This window comes from Pieris brassicae, chromosome 1, assembly GCF_905147105.1.
Source record: "Pieris brassicae chromosome 1, ilPieBrab1.1, whole genome shotgun sequence".
In the NCBI taxonomy this organism is placed as follows: Eukaryota; Metazoa; Arthropoda; class Insecta; order Lepidoptera; family Pieridae; genus Pieris; species Pieris brassicae.
In genome coordinates this window covers 18,273,661-18,296,663 of record NC_059665.1, presented here as the reverse complement: position 1 = coordinate 18,296,663, position 23,003 = coordinate 18,273,661, and the positions used below count along the sequence as shown (strand labels likewise).

Here is a 23,003-nt window from a genome sequence, read left to right as displayed (position 1 = left end):
GCGGGACAAAGCCAAGGTTTTAAATAGATTTTTGTTATTAAATAACATCAAACTAGATATGAATATAATAATAGCTTAATATGACATCTTCATATCCCGTATATAAATAAATTATCGTTGAATACATTTGTTTATTTTGGTAGAAGACTAATCAATATAAATAAACAAATATTCTTAGTTCTTAATATTTTTAGTTCATTTTGGAGTCGGTTCAATTGAAAAAAATAATAATAATTTATATACATATATATTTTAAGTGTTAAAAGCAATCCTAGATTTATGTTTTTTTAAAGGAAAGAACATTTTGCTTCGTATTCGAAACACAATTTTTGCAAATCCCTCAATTTGCCTGAGCGTTTAGGATGAAAGCTTGGATGCTCTCGGCCGTGCGATATGGTTCAACGAACACGGGTTAAAATTAACTAACAATATACTGCTACATTCAGGCTTTTCAGGGGTCATTCAAAATATAATATTTATTAAGCCTAAAGGTTAATATTTGTATGTTACACAGAATTATAAAAAAAACTTTTATCTAAAAAGGTATTAAGCAAACAGCCATAAAATACGCAAATAAAAGATGCTTTATATGACTTAATTTTTTTTCAATAGTTATAAATTCTAAACTGTCAAACAAAAACAAATGCCAATATTTAACAGACCAGATTGGTCTGATAATTGGTCTGTTGTTAGTCATAGATAAGTAATTAATCCCTAAAACCTTCAAAAAGGGAGCGACGAATCTCATTAAAATATTTAAATTTCGATTTTACAATATAATGAATTTATAACCTATAGATCTATGTATTATAGGGTTCGTACTCAATTGAATTTCACAAAGGCTGGCTGGCTGGGAGGCAGTGAGCCGAACATTCGATTAACTCATAAATGGATACCTCTGTGTGCCGTTTATTTGTTTATTTTTAACTCAAGAAGTGAATGATTTTGATTGATTTTGAATAATAAAGGAATGATTAATGAAGTAGTCAAATATTCATATTGAATGCGTAAAATGAACGCTTATAATTAGATCTGATATTGATTTTAACGAGAAGATTATTGTAGAACTCAGCTAAAATCGTGAAGGGAACAAACAGCCTGTAAAAAACCTTCACATAGAAAAATACTGTTTAATATCTATTATAGATATCTCATATCTACGTATTTAGAATGAATTCTTAGAAACCATGATTCATTCTGACGTAGTTAAATTACATCGTAATCTGCGTTTTATTTAAACTTATAAATGTAACGTTTTTATTACTGGCAGTGCGTTAATTAAAATGACCTATATGGGTATTATTTTGGCCTCGGTTACTGACGTAAACATGCAAACAAACTATATAAATAATAATTTACTTCACCCTAGATATAAAATGTTTTTTTTTAATATTATGGCATTAGTTTTAACTTTATCCAGTTTCAAGTAAAAGGTTGGGAAACTACACACGAGAAAAAATAAACAAAGATATCAAAAGGAAACAAAGGGATAAGCTAGTTAAAAACAAAATATGTACATAAAAGTTTTACATCTAAATATTATTATTGATTGACATTATAATACAATAAAGGATAAAGCAAAAGGCAGGAGATTTTTGTCGGAAACGGAACATGTAGTAATTTTAAGGAATACAGAAAGGAGGTGCGGTCATATTTGAATCAAGAAAAGAAAATATGATCGAGGTCACCAATATCTTCTCCACACTCACAAATATTACAATCAACAATACGAAGCCTTGCTAAATGATGAGGTGTACATACATGTCCTAAACGCATTAATCCCGCAGTGACGATATATGATGTTTAAATGGACTTAAGAAACTGTCAAAACTGTTTTAGAAAAATAGATTTACAAGTTTTGATATTCATCTCCTGAATTACGGACCCCATTCTATAAGGCCATAATTCATAGTTAACCTACACCCGTAACTAATACAACATTGTTAGCCTGCAATAATTCAACTCGAACAATATCAATATGCTGTTCATTGCGAATGCACCGTCAATTTGATTCTTCCACAATTCAATTGAACCCACATGAGGAGGTCTTGAGGTCATGATATACTCTTACAATGTTATTTGAGATATACAATTGATGAGCGGAAGCGAGTTTAGTGACTCCTCATTTTATGATATCGTGTTTTATTTAGAAGCTATGCAACAGCAACAAGACCTTCTATAATTAATAATATTATAATAGACAATAGATTCCATTATTAATTATAGAAGGAGAAGAGAGAATATTATATTTTAACTAAATATATGGAGAAAATTATACATTTTATTCGTTTTTAGACAAAATCACCGCGTTTTGTATTGCTTTAATTTTTTTTTCGTTTTTTTAAATTATTAATGGCGAATAAAAATAATTGATTGCAATTTGACAACTTATTCATGAACATAAAGATGCGACTAATATAATGTATATCGCGTACACTTTGAACTTATACCAAAGGTAATGTTAACGCGAAACGATCAAGGTTATACAGCACATGTGCGTACAATTCAAATAAGTACTGTGCTAAAGATTGATCGCTCTGCTTCCCTCCTAACACAGATACGATGCAAACCTTATACTAAACTAATTAGTTGCTTGCATTTATATACAGTCCTTCATAAAATAGAAAATTGCTATGGATGCATGATATTTTTATATTCTAATACTCGTGGAAATATTTATATAACGTTCACATATTTATGTATATAAACGGATAAATGGTTTCAAAAAGGTTTTCATGTAAAGGACTTAAGCCGGGTTGTAGCAAAAATTTCTAATACAGTTAAGAGGAAGTAAGAACAAAATTGTTTGTAAATAAGCTCGTTTGCGGCTTTTCCGCCTTTGGAGTAATTTATTTTATAAGCTTAAAGATCAGAAAGTGAAAAGAAAAATATATATATTCATAAGAATACGAATTTTAAATCCGACGTTGATTTAAGTATGATATGAAACGAGTATCGACGTATGAAAATATTTTTAAAACACTATTTAATGTCTTTTTGATTTGGTTTGGGTTCATAAAATTGATTTTGGTAAATTTTAGAATAGACGAACTATTCTATTTAAACGTGTAGTTTTAAAAAACGTTGTATCGTTATCTTGTACATATTTTTACCTGATAACAAGATTATGTAAAAAGTTTCATAACACTATTTCGCTTGATAAACGAGTTTCCCAAGCATTCTCAATGTTTTTTTATTGGTTCAAACTATTGTATTTCTAAAAACTTTTTCGGCCAATACATGTCTGCGTTTGTTTCTGTGATATTTTATCTTTGTTGTGCCTTTGAGTTACAGGCGAGATTCTAAAAACTTTAATATAAGCAATTTCAATGGTAAACCGACAGAAAAAGTAAAAATTGGACTAATGAACTACATTCATCACGCGTAACACGATTACACGCACGTATCAAAGCGCCTCATTTACTATGGAATACTCCTACAGGCTTGTCACTAAGTTTTGATTTCGAGAATTTTATCGGGCACTTAACGAACCGTAACTAAATATTAAAGTCGGTGAGAATATTGCCACAATGTTTCCATATGTTTGTGGCGTTGCGCTTGAAGACATTGTGTACACCTACAATGCCATTTATTTTGTGAAATAGAATTTTTAATATCGGCATATAAAGTACCCAAAAATAGCCGGAAAAATAGAAAGGCGATGCTTTTGTAAAATTATGGCTCTTTTACATTTACATTTTTTTAATATAATATATTAAATTTATTTTTATTACCATTTTTATGTTAGCTTTGTTGCACATTCTTACTAAATTAATCTGGAAATGACTTACATAATGGTTTTAACGAAAGAAAAAATCCTTCTATAAATAATATATCGAATATAAATACAAATTATTAAGGGAGTTCAATAATGTGTAATACCGTATTTCATAAAGTAGGTAAAAAAAAATTATGTCACAAACCTATGAAATATATGACAAATGCAGTCATTAAATAAGATAAATAGTCTAAACAATTTCACACCAACATGCGACTTACCATAATTATTACTTCAAACACTTTTTTGTAACACATAAATGAACTATTAAACGCAACACACAACTCAACTAGAAACCACAAAATGTGCTCCTACGCCGCCACACAATTTAACACTGTCTGCTGTCAGTTTGTACCTGAACTAATCGCACTGATAAAAAATTTGACATATCTGTTTTCGTTCCCTGTCAAATAGACCCCATGCCATGTTGTAAATGCTATTCCATATTCAAAGAACCTACATCTATACTACCATTTTCTACGATCTATTTTCGTATGTCAAAATACATTTTGAAATCTGTGACGTTTTTATTTTGTTTTTACTTTGGCGCGAAAATTTTGCTGATCGATTATGATCTCAACTTTAAACTGAATAACGTTGCTTTTCTGCTGAAGTTTTTTTAATAAAGCAAATTATTTTAAACAACCGCTTACCTGTAAGCGATAACTCTAATCTGCCTTAATGTTTTGTTTGGTAAAGGCATGACGTAAATGATATTTTGTATGATGATGAGGATCACTTTCGTTACATTTTTTATAACCTTTTTTGTTACAAAATGTTAAGTAAATTACGTCATTTGAAAACAATACTGTCCTGTTTTGTTTGAACAGTGGCGGCAAAGGCGAGTTATAACATTTAAATACCGTTCTTAAATGGTTCTAAAGATAAAATAGTCCTTAAGTAGTATGCAAATGCAGTTAAAGTTTTTAGTCAAACAATAGTGACAATGTCCTAACGGTTATAGATTAGAGTAAGTTCTTTGAAAATAATCAAAGTATTAAACTGTTCTATTTCTTTTATGGAATTCCTGGAATGGAATACAGGTGTACAGTTAGATATTTTATGACAATTTGTTTGATTAGGCTGTAGGTATACCCAGTAACTAATATTTATATTTCTCTGCTTAAGCGAACGAACCTCAGCTGGCTTAGAAAAAAATTACATCTCTCATCTAAATTGATATTAATACTTTGGATAAAAATAATAAAATAGTGCAAAACAATGTAATAAAGCTTTAGAAACGTCAAATGTGATGAGTTAATATAATATCTTATCAAAGATTACGATAAATCTGAAGGCCTTTCCTTTCTTATCTTTTAATTTTTTACGCCGTTTAAACCTTATTTATTTGGGTACTGATTTTTTTCAGAAAAAAGTCGTGAGAGAATTTCTTTAATAAAAATATTAACAAAACCGTTTATATAAAACTATATCAACCATAGACCACCATATTAGGTATATGTGGTATTTGTTTGATAATTAATATTATATCTTAAAGAAATTAACAATCGTAAAATTTTTACAACACAATTTTCGGGAACCCCGCTCTATTAAAAAAAATAGAAGAATTGATTTACATTTGTAAGCTTTTAAAATGGATACATGATACACGCTATGATAACTCACTTTGATAACTTTTCTTTGAACTTTTACTTTGTTACTGATTATAATGAGGCAAATTATTTTCTTTCCAGGATGTAAAGGAAGTAAAAGAGGTTGATAAAAAGACTCACCATAGCCTAGTTCACATATCACTCTGTGGTTACCGATTCACATAAATCGTTTATTGATACAGGAATGTAGAAGGAATGTGTGACACAATGACAGTGACTCCGCATCCTTATCCTATTATACTCACTTCCTCCCTAAACTTATCTTTTACATATATGTAATATAGTTTATATTGTCATCACGAACTTTAATGTCTTTGAAGTTTTGGACATGACATTTAATATTTATATTTTATAAGATTATAATATATACAAAGTAAATAATAAAGCATATCTTACACACACATTAAGTTTTGGTTGGTCGGTATTTAACTTTATTTGAATAGCGAATAATGTACTTAAGGATTTATGATACAACAATTATACTCACGCGTAACGTACCGATGGAAATAAACCTTAAAACTTCAGTAGATAGTTTTAAAACCTCGTTAGATTGCGTAGAACCTTATCTATTATGTCATACGCGATAATACGGTGTACAATAGTAATATGTTCTATTGAATAGTTCTTGGATATCTTTTATTAGTGAGTCATTTCCGTATTGAATCACATGTGTTTTATTTACATATTTATTAGCATTGATGTAACTTTCTCCTCAAAAAAATATTTAGAAATATAGAGTAAATTCTATTCCTGTATAATTTTTGAAAGGACAGATATATCTCATAATTATCTACGTTTTTATTATACTTATCTAGTTATTAAATGAGAGCGAAGGTTCATTCAGTAACAAATGAACAAGTTTTCAATAATTTTCTACCTTACGTAAGCACATTTCAGCCCAGAAGTTATTAACTTTTATTGCCCTATCATATAATACTCAACTACGTAACAAATTAACTACAAGAAATTTACATAAGGTATATTTATTTAGCGGAAATTATCAATGAAATTAACATGGGATAAATTCCATACACAATGACGAAAAGAGGTTAAAAAGAAATATTGAAAGAAAGTAAAATTCTATATATATGATAAAGTAATTTATAAACGATGAAGGTTTTTTAAGGACAGGTTGATGTCTAATAATAAATCTCATCCATCCAATCAATAGTTTAGAATGACGCAGGCTGTCAATTGAAGAGGATTTGGGTTAGTCTATGTTCCGTACTATTATATTTATGTTTAGATCATCTACGGTCTTAGATACAGTTTATCGTTATACAGAATGTTTAAAAAAATTATAACCAAAAAAGTTCGTATTAAGACATTTTTTTATAATATGGTTTATTTATCTTAAATAATTATTTCACACATAGTAATTGATCTATTAAAAATATAGGAAGGTATTAACTATTAATTATATAGTCCTTGTCCTCCACCTTCTATCAAATTTTCACATAGTAGCTCTGCGTTTGTAAATTTGAAGAAATAAGAAAACGGAAAATTCATATTACAATTTAAAAGTAAGCTCATGGATTTTACACCTTCATATATTTGAACATTCTGTGTATAGCAGACAACACAGTAAGTATGATTAATAGATTCGTGGGACAGGTCAGGTTCGCGCGGCCCGCGCAGCTGTATGCATTTGTTAGCGGATCAAACGGTCAGGGTGATTTAAGAGATAGAGGTCAGTGTTTGGTATAAATAATAAGGATTTTTTATTATTAAAATTGGCCAAAATTTTGTACGATATGCTTAACATATAAATTAGATGATAAGACATGAGATTTTTATTATTATTAATTGATAACTAGATTCTAGTGTCTTATTAAAGATTCTTTATTATGATATGAGCATTAATATCATAAAATTTTTAGGCTTACACATAATTTGAATTACATAAATTGCATAATTCTCTGTATAATTTATAATCTATGATATTATTCTATATATAAACGACTTAAATGCATATTTAATATCTTTGGTCTATACCAACGGAATATAAATACATAAATACGATACTTAAACATCGAATGTACAAAACTATTTCTTGTCATACTTGTAATATTTTTTTATGAAATTGCAAAATTCCAGGTGATCTATTCATCACCCATCTGGTTTTTTTAATCTATGCAATCACTTACCTTCGTACATCTGCGCATATTGGGGGAAACCAGCTGCTCGCAGCCATTTGCAAGCTTCGGCGGCTTCGATTTCTGTAACAAAACGTAATTATTATTAAACGATAATGTTTTAATTAGAAATTTCTTAATTCAATATGTATCTATGAAATATAATGAAATCTTAACTTGCCAATACTGGTCTTCATGTAAAATATATTTTTCTAGAGAAACTTAACAAAAACAATATTTAGAAGGAAATATTATTTAGTATTTGATATCCCGCACCCTAGAACATTAAATTATCTTAAAGGAATATTTTTTCTTACGGCAGACATGTAAAAAGGTTCAATAGCCTGTCAAAAGTGACGTGATGTCCATCATTAAAATTCCACGCCGTTACGCAATGACAAACAAAAACAAACAGCAAAACCTTTCTTAAATAGCCAAATACGTCTAATTAATATTCACTACCACTGATTATGATCCTTCAAATTGTCTACAATAAAAGATTATACCTGTTAAGGTTCAATTTGTAAGGGTCATGTAATAATGGCCAATGAAGTTACGTGTCGGTCGATCACAAGTATTGTGGTTTGACGTATACTAATGTCTACGTAATTGAGAATCGGTACGTCGTTGGATGTGGTATGTTTAAAGTGGCGAAAGATCAACGATTAAACTATATAAAATTATTTATTAATAGTAAGTAAGGCGAACCAAAAAATAATTAAACGAAAAAGTTATAGATATCTTACTAAATTCCCTAAAACAGAAGTGGCAACGGGCGGGGGGCCATATAATAATAATATTTTATTTATTTATAAAAAGGTATTTTGAGTCTGGTTTCCAAGCGGGGTAAGAACCTGTGATATGGATAACCAGGCTTCAATTCCACATAGAAATACATGATAAGAAAGGACTTTAAGGACAATTATATAGAAAGGACCAAGCAAAGAAGGAGAAGAAAGCGCCCTAAAAAAGGTGGATAGAAGATCTAAAAGCCATAGCAGGAAGCAAATGGAGAAAGAAAGTCATATATATTTGGAAAAAGCTGGATCAGACCGTGAATGGGTTCCGATCAATGGTACTGATGGAAGTTAGGATATAGAGTAACAAGAAAAAAATATATATAACAAATGTAAACTGTATATTTAACATTTGTTATTATTTGAAATAAACAGGCTTTATTATTATTATTACAATATTTTCTTTGCAGTAGTCCTTATACAAGGTTTTCAATCACAATTGTATTTCGGGTCCGGTATTTTAAACTAAACTATCTGAGTCGATTTTTCACCAAAGCGCATTTTAAATTCTAATTTCACAATTTACTTTCCAGTGAACGTCTGTGGTCCAACATCAATCTGTTAGTAATGCTTTTAACGAATCTAATTGTGTCATTTGTTTTATTCAAAAACATCTTGTGCAATGGAGTACATATTTGGGAGATGTACTAAATCAAGGTGGGTATATATTTATCTATTAACTATTTGTCAAAAATAGTATCCATTAACGAGAAACTTAACGTAATACAGAAAGAAGTACTACGTCCTATTTTTACAGTTCAAATATTCTTTGTAATGATTCTATGACGGGCATGGAATCGATACGATTTTTTTGATTGCTTTTCTTGATCAACAAATAGGTATATCCTTAAAACCAGCTGCAAAGCCCAAGGTCTCAAAGTCTATTTTCTATAAACAAGGACATAATTAGCCACGGATGCAGAAATAGATCTACTCTTAATTCATTATAAATTATAAAAATATCCATACTTTAAAGAGGAGCATACTCCTTTCATAAACGCCGGCAACGCAACCGTGGCTGTTTAGTAGGCTCGTTTGCACCCCTATCATATACAAAACTTCGAAGTATACCATAATAAACCTTGCTTCGAGGTGTCTTATTTTGATATTTTAATCTTTGACTGTGCTTAAAAATGACTAATAGTATATTTATTACGAATTACTTTAAGAATTGTTGAACACAATTGGTATATAAAATTGTATGAAAACAGTACCTGTAATTTGGTCGGCGCTCAAATTAGGAACACTCATTGCTCTTGCTAACGAACACTAAACACTAAAAATCGATTGCACACGCGCTCGCGCATCTCCATAAACACTGAATCATAACACTTTCTTAAGAAACCCGATCACAACACTAACAAGCGTTTTCGACGAATCGAAACGTTAAATTTTCTAACGTTACACAACAAATCTGTGTTGTTAATTTTAACTACCTGTCTCTAATTTTGTGCATACAAATTGCTCAGTTTAATCTGTGATAAACCTTCTCCGTTACGAAAATCACCGATTTAATTGTCGAATCAAATGATCTGTCACTGTCAATTTTTAAAAATCGAAACAAACGCGCGAGCACTTGAGGCGTTGCTCTAGAATGAGATTATCAGTGTTTATCATAACTAGTAGTACTTACGTCCTTTAATCACTGGACACGTCACCGATAGCCGTGGAACTCCGAGTTAGGAAAAACTGGTGTGGTATTGATAGGGTAATTTATTTGAATAATTGTAAGTTACTTGGAATTATTATAATTGGTGATGACTGGTGCAGTTTAAGGTTAGGTGTAAGTTGTTCTCATAGTTGCTAAGGGCTATTGTATGGTTTTTTTTTATATAAATCGTTTTCAACTGAGACTGTCATAGCAAAGACAAATAATATAAATGTATGATTTCGTAGTGAATACGAAATATTAAAGGAAAACAATAAGAGCTGTACTCATATCCTCTCTCCGTCTGTGTAAGCCTTGAAGGCATCTACATTTAAAATTTTAATATACTCTTATAGGGGACGTTCGAAGCTGATATTACATTCAAAGCAAGGAATAGCGAGACTGCGGAAGCGTGACACTTTTCAGTATTCAAGTCGCTGCAATATTGCATAACTTAAAATTCTTTCCTTCCTGAATGTTTTTATTACATATATGACATTAGTAAAAAAAGAAGTTGAAACCCGAATAACAACTGATTAAAATCTATTTTTTTTGTTTCATTTTAAAACCAAAGCGTGAAATCCTATTATTAGAGTATTAACTAGTAAAGAAGGTAAACTTCTTTTAACATTACAATTAACGTCACTTAGATATATTCGTTGAGCTTTATTGAATTGAGAGCGGTTTGCTCAGGCAATAAATTCGTTATGTAAACCATATTGACTGATATAGGTCCCACAAACCCGACCATATAAAGAATTATTAATGCCAATTGCAAACTAGCCCTATATTATGATAAGATTAACGATTTTAAGAAGAATTTATTGAAGGCAAGCGGTAACTGGGTATAGGAATGTTGATATACCGTATTTGGTTGAAAAGGCACGTTTCATCCATGGTCAGATCGATAACTTTTTTAACACTTCTTAAAGTTATTATGTTTCCATTATTTGTGCGTCGTCGTATTTTATTATATTATTGTCAGCTTTTTCCTAAAAATGCTTAATTTTTTTTTAAATTGTAAATTACGTTACCCAAAAAGGCCTCGCGCAGCAACTGCAGTTGGGAGTTTTTTTTGCAAATAACTCAGAAACATAATCATTATCTTTCCCAAGGAAAAATACTATTTCGATAATAGTCATCAAAACATCTTTTTCCACTAAGCGCTTTAATTATCTTCTAATTAATGCGAGTTTGTTACGGTGATTAATTATATTTGCAACTGAGGAATTTGTTTTTTTCCTTTTAATTAACCACAAGCTTTGAGAACTCAACGTGACTTTGTTTATTTTATTTATTATGAAGCGTTCGTTTAAATGTGTTTGTGGTATTTAGCTGGAAATGTCGACTTCTTTTAAATAAACATAAAAACCTTACCTACTACTTACCTATAGTAGTATTGGCTAAGCACGATTCTCAATACTGACACACTATAGAGACCAATATATTCATTCCTCTTTCAATAAACATAGTTTTAGATATTATATTCGTATGGTAAGAAAAAATAAAATAAGCCAAACCTAAATGACACTGGATAATCTGGACAATCTAACTTATTAAGTTAGATTTTTATTTTAAAAAAACGTTATTCATTGATATAAATTTATAAGATATCTGTAGTCATGTATGTTTAGTGTTTATATTGTTATACTGCTCGTGCCGTATCCATAATTTTATTAGGTCTATGTGTTTCCTTTCGGAATGGTTTTAAAAATTAAGGAAAATATTTAGAAGTCTTATCGCGGCTGTCATTCAAGCTACTCGTACTATCTAATTATAGAATTGTGTACTTCGCTTGTTCACTGTCACTTATATTAACTTGGTATCTGAGTATACTAAGGCTTACGTAACAAAAACACCTTATAGACAACGAGAAATTATCCATATATTATCGGTAGCAAGGCGAAATCGTTAAAATACGTCAAGATCAAGTTATAGATCAAAATCAAAAAGATAGTTCCATCCATCAGTCATTTTTTTTATATATACTTCTTTAAGAACAATTGTTCGACGTTTCCCCACATGTAAAGTTATCTTACCGACATGTAATATTCACTTAGTTGATCGAAACGACTACAGTACAGAGATAAAACAATTTAAACATGAATAAACACGTAATCAATGCAGGTAGTAAAATAAAGTTGTTTTTCCGAGACCTTGAATAATTACTAATTTTCACTTAGTCACAAAGCGAAAGTACTTATCGATTCTCGTTACGATGAATCAGGATTCGATATCCGCATTTTAGCAATGTGTTTAATATGTATGTCTAGAACGTGCAGTTAACGAATAAATACTTTATTGTTACTACTATACCTTACTCCCATCTATCTAATACATAGCTGTATACATAAGTTTCAGCGGAAATGGCGTGTTCATGCATGGCGTGTCATTTCTATTCCATGGAACAGGTAAATATTTCGTCTTTATTCATTGTTGCCAGGTTATAATATAATTGAATAATTTAATTTTATATTTCTCTATAATTTGCTAGACTTAAAAATACTTTTATTCCAATAAATATTCTTTACAATTTTGTAAGTAGACTAGTTGTTTTAATCTGTTCTATATGAGAATTGCGTTCTGGTCAATCTATATACCAATCTTATAAAAAGGGAAGCTTTGAATTTTTGTAACAAACAAATTTAAAAATAACTGGAAAAAATTTAGCTCTATAAGAATAAGTCGTGCAAGACCTGCTCATAGTTAGTATAAAAAATAGTAAATTCTGACTGATCCAGTCAAATCTATGATTATTTTTAATGCAGATTGTGAACTATTCCCTAATCTAGATTAAACTCTTCCGGATCTTCCATTTCTGTTATTAGCTGCAAATGAAATTACCTTAATTCAATTTTTACATTAAAACTACGATAAAATATATATTTAATTTACCGTTCCAATTCTGAGAGTTTTTCTAACGTTCAAACTGGTTTAGGCCTTTAATTAAACGCATTAGTCGGTAATTTATTTTTACAAATTATCATTGATAAGACATAACATGTTACGTTGACAAATAGCTTAAATACTTTGACTTATTAATAATTTATAGATGCCATAATCGAGTTTTATCAAATTATTGCTGCAAACGGTTAAAATCAGCATTAAATTTATTGTTGTTAATTGATTTTCTGACTGTTTTATTTCCAAATATTCGATATTAAATTAGAGCCCATAATTCTATACTCAATTATTTTTGAATAACCACTATTAAAAATATAATATTAAATATACATTTAATTTGCAAATATATGTTCAGTTAGTTTGTATGTTTATAGTTATAGTAGTACTGTACTCCTTTTTACAGAAAATCCTCTCAGCATAAGTCCATTAAGAGATGTTAGCTACTTTTTAGGACCTGCTGCAGGGTCCCCATTGCGGGGACGCGGGATCTTGGTCCATGCGCTCAAGTTGCTCCAGCCAGCTGAAAGCCAGTAATTGGCGGGAGGTAGCATAGGGCAGGGAGCGCTGGAAGATTCTAATTTCCGAGACCATGACGCTTTTTGACTCCGAAAACCATCTGAGTAAGTTAGTTAGTTTTAGCTATACCAAAAGGGAGAATACAGTTCTTTAAAAGACTTACGTCGGGTCATAGGTCCGACATAAAGAGGAATTTCGAGGCATTATCAATAACTATTAATGTTTAATGAAGCACCACAAAGATACAGCCCTAGGCAGCTATTAATATTAATAAACAAGAGACAAACGGACCTCTAATTTTCAAAGCATTCTATAAAGCATGTACAATATCTAGATATCCAAGCGTACAGTTTCCATAGACTATTAAAAGTCCTACGTTTATGTCTGCGGTCTGTCTATAAAACTGATCTTAAAGCTAAATCTAGATTATAGCCAGATGTTACGATGATTTAGGTTACTGGAATTGGATACTTGAAAAATCGAACTCAATTCGGATCGGATTTAACTAGGTCGATTAATTTGTCGATCTATTTACTATCTCAATTATCACAAGCAAACGAAGAAGCCTTTGGAACGAATTTACAAATAAAATTCGTCAAGATAATTTCAAAATTACTATTAAAAAATGCAACGACAAATGACAACTATCAGATTGATTTTAACATGGGTAATTTTTCTCTCTCTCACCTCTTCAGAGTTGGCAATGTACATTTATCAGTTTATGACTGTTTTATAATTTCGTTTGTAATATACATATAGAAATTTACCGAATACCGATTTTTATTATCACAAACATTTTGATATTAGTTTCCGGTTTACGCTATTTTATTTTATTATAAAAGTACCCGATAAAGCATTAAAATTTACATGAAATAAAAGTTTATGCGCTAATTATGTGCAATCAAAATGAAGACTCATAACAAGTTATGCTATAATCTGAGATTTTACGCCTTTGATATAATCCTTTAAATACAGGCTCGGGCGTGAGCGCAATTGTACTGAGAGCGGAATTCGATTAGAATCTTAAAAGCAATAGTTTGATTTGACTTATACGTTACCTTTGGCGTTTTTTATGAATTAATAGTATAATAAAATTGCGAAATTTGTTGTTGTTTTTAAGTCAAGTCAATTTTAAATGATTATTGCACTAACTCATATAACTTATTTATAATAAAAGATTTCGTAATGTTTATTTATCGGTCTCTTCTGTGAGTCTTGTCTTAATTCATGAAATTACCATTATCATTTAGTTTCAGTAGACAATTAAATTGTCTTTAATATTACTCACTCGCTATTCGCTACTACTATACCATGACCTTCCTCAACTGGGTGGGCAGGAAACAAGAGGCTGACCTATTCAAAATATCCAAGTTGACCTCAGCTGAGCTTCATGCAGCCTTCATTCTACGACGTGGCACTGAATAGGTGGTCTGCAATGAACTTACTTCAAGCGCCCGTACAGCCGCCACTTCACGTTTATACCAGATTAAACTGTCTACTTTATCTTGCTGTTACATTAGACGCAATGCTGAGAGCATTTTAACCCGAAAAGTTTAAGATAGATTTTTATGAATATATATTTTGCGTTATTTCTTTTTGTGTGAAAATAATTTGGTACATGTAGACGTAGAATAAAGATTTTAACTTTATACACTAGTAGTATATAAAATTAAATTCTTTCTTAGTAGTTCAGTGTAATTATAGAGTAGTGTGAATAACAATTTAGGTGTTGTAAAAAGTAATTGTCATATGTGCAAACGGCAGGTGTAAAGTGCTACCGCCACCCATGGAAACTCTCATTGCCAGAGAGCTGACGGGTGGGTTACTGGCCTTTAACGATTTGTACTCTCTTTTCCTGTAGGACTCTAAGTCAAGGTGGTTTAGAAATACTCTTGTCGGCAGCTGGTTCCACATGGCGCAGCAAAAACTGCCTGAAATAACGCTCAGTTGTGGAACAACGGAGGTCGAGATGAGTCTGGTGCAATTGCGTATTCTGCCTCGCCGTCCGATGATGAAACTCAGCCGCAAGTACGAATAACGAATAACTCCTCTGAACCCTTTCCGTGGCAAATACGGTTGAAGATGCAGAGAGATCTTACACCTCAACGCGTAAACAATAAATGCCTAAATCCAATTGTGCCTTCGCGTTTATTTTTAAAGCGACATGATATTTAATTATTCGTTTATTTGCGATGCTTAAGCAGTCTTGACCTAGAGGCTTCAGCGTGCGAGTCTCATTCTTGAGGTCGTAGGTTCGATCCCCGGCGCATTTAACATTAGCTTGAACGGTGAAGGACATCGTAACGAAACCGGCTTGCCTTTGACCCAAAAAGTTGACGGCGTGCGTCAGGCACACAAGGCTGATCACCTACTTGCCTATTAGAGGAACCAATGATCATGAAACAGATACAGAAATCTAAGGCTCAGACCTAAGGTTGTAGCACTATTGTTTTTTTTTAATTTGTAACGCTTAAAGCTAATAAAAAATAAATGTAAATAATAAAGAGTTTTATTTCTAGAATATATTTATCAATATATTTTCTCATTCAGGAACTGTACACAAGAATTTAATTCAATCTTAGACGTGACTACGAAGACAGATTTATAATTTAATTAAGTTTTAAGAGACGTTTAAACAACTAATACTTTGTTTTTGGTAAATTTCAGCAAATTGCGTTTTTATATTGAATAAAATCCGTTTATCACGTAAACATAATACCTTATGTTTAACTATAATTATGTATGAAATTTAGTTTTAGTGATCTGAGCTTAAAACGAAACTGTTTATAAAAACGAATCTGGTGTAAATATAATGTACATGATGCCGTTTGCAACAAGAACTTTTACTCACCAGAAATAAGATTTGTAAAATTTGTTAAAATATGGAAACGCTTACAAAAGTTCTCCTTAATACTAAACTTTGCGATTTTAAATTATCTATTAACATAAGTCGTTATATAAATACTTGGTACTTTCTTTCTGAAAATTACACAACATCTTCCAGAATAAAGAATTCTAAAAACAAATAAAAACTGACGATTCAGCCGAGTTCGCGTTTCGTAAGTGCTATTGCGTTAATATGCAAACAGAAGTATAACAATCACGGTGTGGTGTAATTCTCTAACTTAGGCGAAACTCATATTAATTTTTTAATCTCATCATCATCAATGCCTTGCTTGTCCCTTGTGGTCCACAAGTATATTTCACCATCGCAATCTATTTCGTGCCTATTGCGGCCAACTTTGATCCCGTATTGTCTCGGGGGTCCTTAAGAACTTAAGAACACAGCCTCGGTCTACCGGATTTTTTTCTTGCCACCAGGTTGTGAGTTCAGTAAAAACTAAGGTCCTGTCATCCGCACTTGTATAATAATATATGATATATAAATAATCAGCGCACATATCCCGACCATTTGAGCCTGTTGCATTGTATGAATTGGAGGATTGGCCACGTCAAAAATGTTATAAAGTTTTTCATTGTAGTGAATACACCAAATATCGCCATAGCAAACAACGCCAAAGATTCTTCCGCTTGAAAATAAGTAGAGCAAGCTCGCCTTTCTTGCAAACGTCTGGGCCCTCTATAGCTCTTTATGGAATTAGAACATAAGTGAGCATCCATAGTTGCAGCAGAGTTTTCTCCAGAACAAGCTTGGTGATTTATTAACTCTATCGACTACTTTTTTTACATCGGGGATTTTCAAAGAACAACTAGCAATGGTGACGAGAAATCCCCACTTGAAGCCTCTGGAGGGTTTTCAGTTTTAAGAAGTGGGACTGTCTTAGGTCCATACTAAAATTCATATCTCAAGTCGTCTTGACCATCGTCTAATATATCAAATTCATACAGAAAAAATGGTTTGACTGCTCCAACGAGATGTTAGTTTGAGTGAAATACGGTCTGAATCATCAAGAATAACAAAAAGCCCACAACCAAACAGTAAGATTTTTTTCAAATTTTGATCTACGTAAGCTTTCAACTCGGACTGCACTTATAGAACTTCACTAGGTGATGTCACTCATTACTGTTTGCTTTGAGCCTGATGTTTACCGAATGTTGAGCACGCGTTTTAAAGTTTTATGGTCTTTTGTTTAAGCATCACTTAAATTAAGCAAATATCGCACTCATATCTCAAATTATTTACGTTTTAGAACGGTTTTATTTTGCTTTGCAATAACTACATTTAGTATGTGCCTTATTGTTAAAAACTTATAATAATTGTTATCTTATCAAGGACTAAATAAAATAAAAATATAAAAAAAATGCAAAAATCCGCCCACATGTGTAATAAACGCAAAATAAATACGTCAAAATGTAAACATCTTTGCGATTTTTGTGGTCGTTTAGAATGGAAACAATGAATTCAAAGGGACTCATGATGTGACTTTGAGTCACGTGTCACACAGGTATAAATATATGTAGGTATAAATGAATGCAAATAAACTTGGCGGGTGTTATTATGTTATAAAGTACAAACTGTGCCCCGTGGTATATATGGTAGTTCGGTTGTAGCGATAAATCGAATATATAAAAAGTTGCAATTTGAAAAACTTGTTCCTATATTAGCCCCTTCAACCAAACACTTTCCTGACATGAACATAGTTATTGAACTCTAAACAATCGCTTTCCATAAAATACCGTCACGAGCACCCTCAAATTTTGTATTCGCTCAATGATATATGATTCACCTGTGATAAATATCGCGTACCGCTGCAGCGATTTGCATTTAAATACGCTTTTTCTAATAAATAAATGGAATTTCATAAAGTGACAGGCTGGTTATTTATATCCAACTAGTGAATATTATGTTTTGTGTTCGGTCAGCCATGTGACCTGTTTCGTTGTAAATCATAAAATGATGTTAAACTTTGAAACGCAACGTTTTACATACAAAGTAAACATCTACTGTAAATTGTTTCTGCTAAAATTAAGATAAATATATAGATTTATGTATAATGAACCCAGTTTTCCGCGATTCCTATGATGCATTATGATGGTAATCAATCTGCACCTTATAAAATAAATAGTTTTATTCTTAGAAATTAAAGGACAGAGCCGGAAGAGGCTATGCGAAACTGGAATGAGGAATTATTCATAATAATTCTTCGAATATTTCGATTGATATTTGACACGGAGGTAACTTTTTTATGGTGATCACAAAGTTAATCATGCAACGATTTGTTAAATGGATTATTAATAAGTTTAAATTATTCTTTGTTGTAAAAGTTTTTGATGTTTCTTAAACCATGAACTGAACGCCATATTTATTATGTGATACCCACTTTATATGTAACAAAAACATCACAGGACCTGTGAAGCTTTTTTGTTTATTTAACGAGCGTCCTCAAAAAACATAAAACGTTTGCTATTTGTTTCTTTTGCGATGTCCTTAAATTTTCATTCAGATTTTGTATCTTTATTGAATTACTTCAATGTCATAAATTAAGTGATAACATATATTTTTAAAGTATAGTCAAGTACACAGTGTTGGTCTAAGTAGTGGCTTCAGCATGCGACTCTAATACATGAGGTCGTAGATTCGTACTCTGGCCGGGCACCAATGGACTTTCTGTAACACTCGCTTATGTGGTGAAAGAAAAAATCGCGACGAAACGGGCACGTCTCAAATCCAAAAATCGACGACATGTGTCAGATAAGAGGCTACTCACTCACTGCTGTGTACCGGTTATTAGTATTACTTAAATAGTAATAATTTTGTAATATTATATCTTAATATCTATATATATTTTATGTAAAAAAAACACATATAAATTGATGTATCTTTTGAATCTCTAGGCATGGACACAGAAAACAAAATATTGTTCTTAAATAAGTAGTTTTCGTTCGTTCGTTCGTTAGTCGTATTTTTAATCATAATACATTTGTTTCTATTTAAAAACAAATAATATTAAATAAAATAATGTCAAACAAAAATGAAAAATAGAAAGATAGTTAGAAATGACACTTTAATTGAACGAAGCGTTTTATTAAGGAATTAAAGAACGAACAAAACAATCATATATATTTACATATGTATAGTTTATTTTACCGGTATTTGAAATCTAAACACTCAGTATGCATCATCACGATACTTCGATAATTATGCTAATTACATCTATTTCGATTCAAAGAACAATCGATTTGAAAGCGTCGAGAATTGATGATTAATATTAAGTTACGACACCGCTTCGTAGGCGCACGTAGGACGAAACTAATTTTGCGAACTAAGCGAAATATTGCATTATCGATACAGTAAAGATATTATTGTAGCTTAGATCTTAATGCCAAGATGCTATACATACAACATATATAAGTTAAGTTAGTCAATGGTGAGGTGATTGATTAAAAGATTTCTGTGCCTGTATCTTTTTCGTAATCATTTGTTTTTTCTACTGAGCGAGTTGATCAGCCATCTGTGATTGATATTTTTGGGTAACGCATGCCCGTTTTCTCACCGCGATCTTCGTCACCGTATAAATGTCAAATGCGTACGTACACAGAAAGTCCATTGATGCATAGGAGTTTGAACCTAGAACCTCAGGGAGGAGAGTGGAAGCTACTAGGCCAATACTGCTCTGTATAATGATAGAGGGAACCCAATACATATCTAATTGTCAAAATCTTTTTCTTTAAATAGAAATATATTACAGATTCCTTTTTTTACAATATTTCAAAACGGTTATTCTTGATTGTCCTGCTTAAGAGAACCTAAGAGAACTTGTATGAGCCACACTCAGCGTTGTTAGTTTACTATGTTATTGTAATTTGCATCTAAATTGTATTGTGAACATCTATGTTACCTACTTTTACTCCTTTAATGGCAAAAATTAATATGGCTTTGTAATAATTACATTAATCGGTACTAGTTTGCATTTAACAATTTTACTTTCTATTCTAACTTTATATCTTTCATTGTTTCTACAGTAATGGGTTTGTTTGATTTTTAATAATTCAATAAATTAATTGCTTATTAGATTTTTGGCAGTACAGGGATCCTATACTTAATAAAACCCTCTGCTATATAAGAACTTGGGCCAATAAGTACTTGAATTGACTTGTAAATAGATAATTTGTATTTTTTTATATTTATTTCCATGTTATATACTAATAACAGTTTTTACTAATACTATAGAACTAGAAAGAATTTCTATGCTTAAATAATTCTACATAAAATAATTGTAAAAACATTGCGTCTCTCAAACCCGTGTCTTCTGTCAACCGATGTATGTTTACAAAGTGTTTGCTATTGTCGTTTGTTCCGTCTTGATTGACCCCAAACCTATAAACCGCATTCAAGGATGAACATAAAAGGCCCATCTAAACTCAAGATTTTCAACGTCACATAAAACAAAGATGGTTGATAGCGCGGTCAGTCACGGTATCGTAAAAATGTCGTACCCTACTTTATAGGTGAATCGTTTAAGATGAATTTTTAAGTGTTTTATCGCGTTATCATTGTAGGGAATAATTGTTTATAGGTTTCTGTTACATTGGATTTATTTTGGAAAACGTGAAGTACAACTTTATTTAGATTAATCCTGTAAGTATATATTAGTATTTCTAAAAGAAACGTTTGACTAGCCAAAAATAACTATTCATTTCTGCATCAATGACATTTATTTTATTAAAAGAAAACAATTTTTTAACCGGATCAAAGCTATTTGTATTATTATAAATAGTAGGTAGATGTGTAAGTGTCACTGACATTAGTGTGTAAAAATACTGATTATTCAGATTTTATGTATATTACTCTTATTCTACCATAAATATTTATAGTAAGTCTGTTGAAATTTTACATTATATCTGGCTTATTATTTAACTATAGCAACATGAATTGTTTTACTTTATTTATGATTATTTGTGGATAAATTGTTAAGTCAATTATGTAATTAGGTTACCTATTTTCTATGTGGACAGACTTTTATTCCATCTGACATAAACTAATCGTAAACACATACCCCTGGGGTAACCGTCCTTCGAGTCTTTGTTAGAGCTGTGGGCATTTAAACCTCTTCGCACTTCGCATGTACCCGTAACATGTTGACATTTGGACCCCCATTTTTTATCTTTATTTGTATGGAATGTGGACAAAAGACATTTCGCGAGAATCATGCGAATTCTCAAGATCAAGTTAAATACTTTTTCAAGATATTCTTGCTACCTGATTGAAGCCCTTATGTATTATGGAACAAAGGTGTAAGTTTTTAGTATTTAGTGTTTCTCTTATTTTATCACGACTGGGATTTTTTGCAAATTTTATATTTTTCCACGTATTTTGAACCAGTACGAAAAGCTAAGTCTCCGTTCTACTGTTCTACGTCGTTTCAGTTTGCCGACGTACTATGCTCCGTCCGTGTTATATTGTTACTTTAAAATAATGTTATCCTCTAAACGAAACGTCGAACGTGTAATTAATAGCTGGCTAGCCATAATAATTTTAAAATAAGCATTTAAATTAAGTTGTCCTTGATCAAACCATTTTCGTTGTGTTCTAAGGTGTTTATTTGGTGAAAATGTCGCGAATTGACTCCTAATCTGGGCAAGATAGAAAAACGAGCTAAGTCTTAGTTTCGAAAGCCAAAATTGAATTGGATTTTAATATCCGAAAATCATAGATCGCGCTAACAGTAATTTTTAACTTAGCTTTAGAGTCTAGCGCTCTCTTAGCGCGTCTTAAATCTCGACTCTGAAACTTCCGCTTTGATCAAACAACTGGAGACGTAATTCACAAAAGGCATAGAAAATTTACAAATGGAACGGATGTACATTACGTAGAAAGAATAGATTTAATACAAAAATAACTCTAAACTTTTCATATAAAATACGCCACATGTGGTAGATAACATTATTATTAGTTCCTAGAACTTTTGACAATAATTTTAAGGTATTGTTTCAACCTACTATAAAAGTTCGAAGATAAAATTTGTCTTCCATTCCAACAACATCAGTTGCGTGCTTATGTAATGTATATATACAATCTGTATAATAATTTTAAAGCTAGACATTGCATACATTTTAATTCGTTAAGCAGTTTTAATCTGTTGAAACAAATTCTGGGTATTAATAGATATATAATATACATAATTTAATGTTAAAAGAACTTAATTAGTCTAAGAATTTGACGTCGTCGACAGTTTTATTATTTTGCTTATATATTACATATTTAGAATTTATATTCTTCGTTCCTGCATGGCTTATCTGTAATAAGTTAGGTATAATAGATTACATATAGTTTATTTTCGTTGCAGTGACTCATGTGTGAAGTAATAAGTTTATTATCAAGCATTTAATTATCGCAGAAATAGGAGTATTTTTGTAACACTAAAACAACATTGGTGGTCTTACACTGTAATAAAGTCGTACATATAAATCATTATCGACTCCGGAGACGATAAACGAATCGATTCTCACAATTGTCTCGTACAGTCTCACGGAAGTGCATTCCTTGTCACCATATACTTATGCTAGTGTATATATATTTATTTACGTATGTTATTTTTCTGTACGTGTGTATGTGGATTTTAAATGCTCATCCTTACATTATTTGCCAACGTGTACACATTTGTATTTCTCGTTCAAATCATACAATTCTAGAAAGGTTGCGAGGCTTTG

At 31.2% G+C, this 23,003-nt stretch overlaps 1 protein-coding gene across 6 annotated transcripts in view; it reads right to left on the bottom strand.

Annotated features, from left to right (window-relative positions):
• The window catches only part of LOC123711131 (rho GTPase-activating protein 7), a 181,854-nt gene that overhangs the window by 33,065 nt on the left and 125,786 nt on the right, over positions 1-23,003 (bottom strand). For 3 of the 6 annotated variants that reach the window (XM_045663570.1, XM_045663552.1, XM_045663562.1), the window contains exon 2: positions 7,539-7,610. In XM_045663570.1, coding sequence (XP_045519526.1) covers positions 7,539-7,610 — 72 coding nt within the window. Of the gene's footprint in view, positions 1-3,999; positions 4,092-7,538; positions 7,611-9,537; positions 9,871-23,003 lie in introns of those variants that run through there. The other 3 variants (XM_045663578.1, XM_045663587.1, XM_045663596.1) reach the window with 2 other exon arrangements.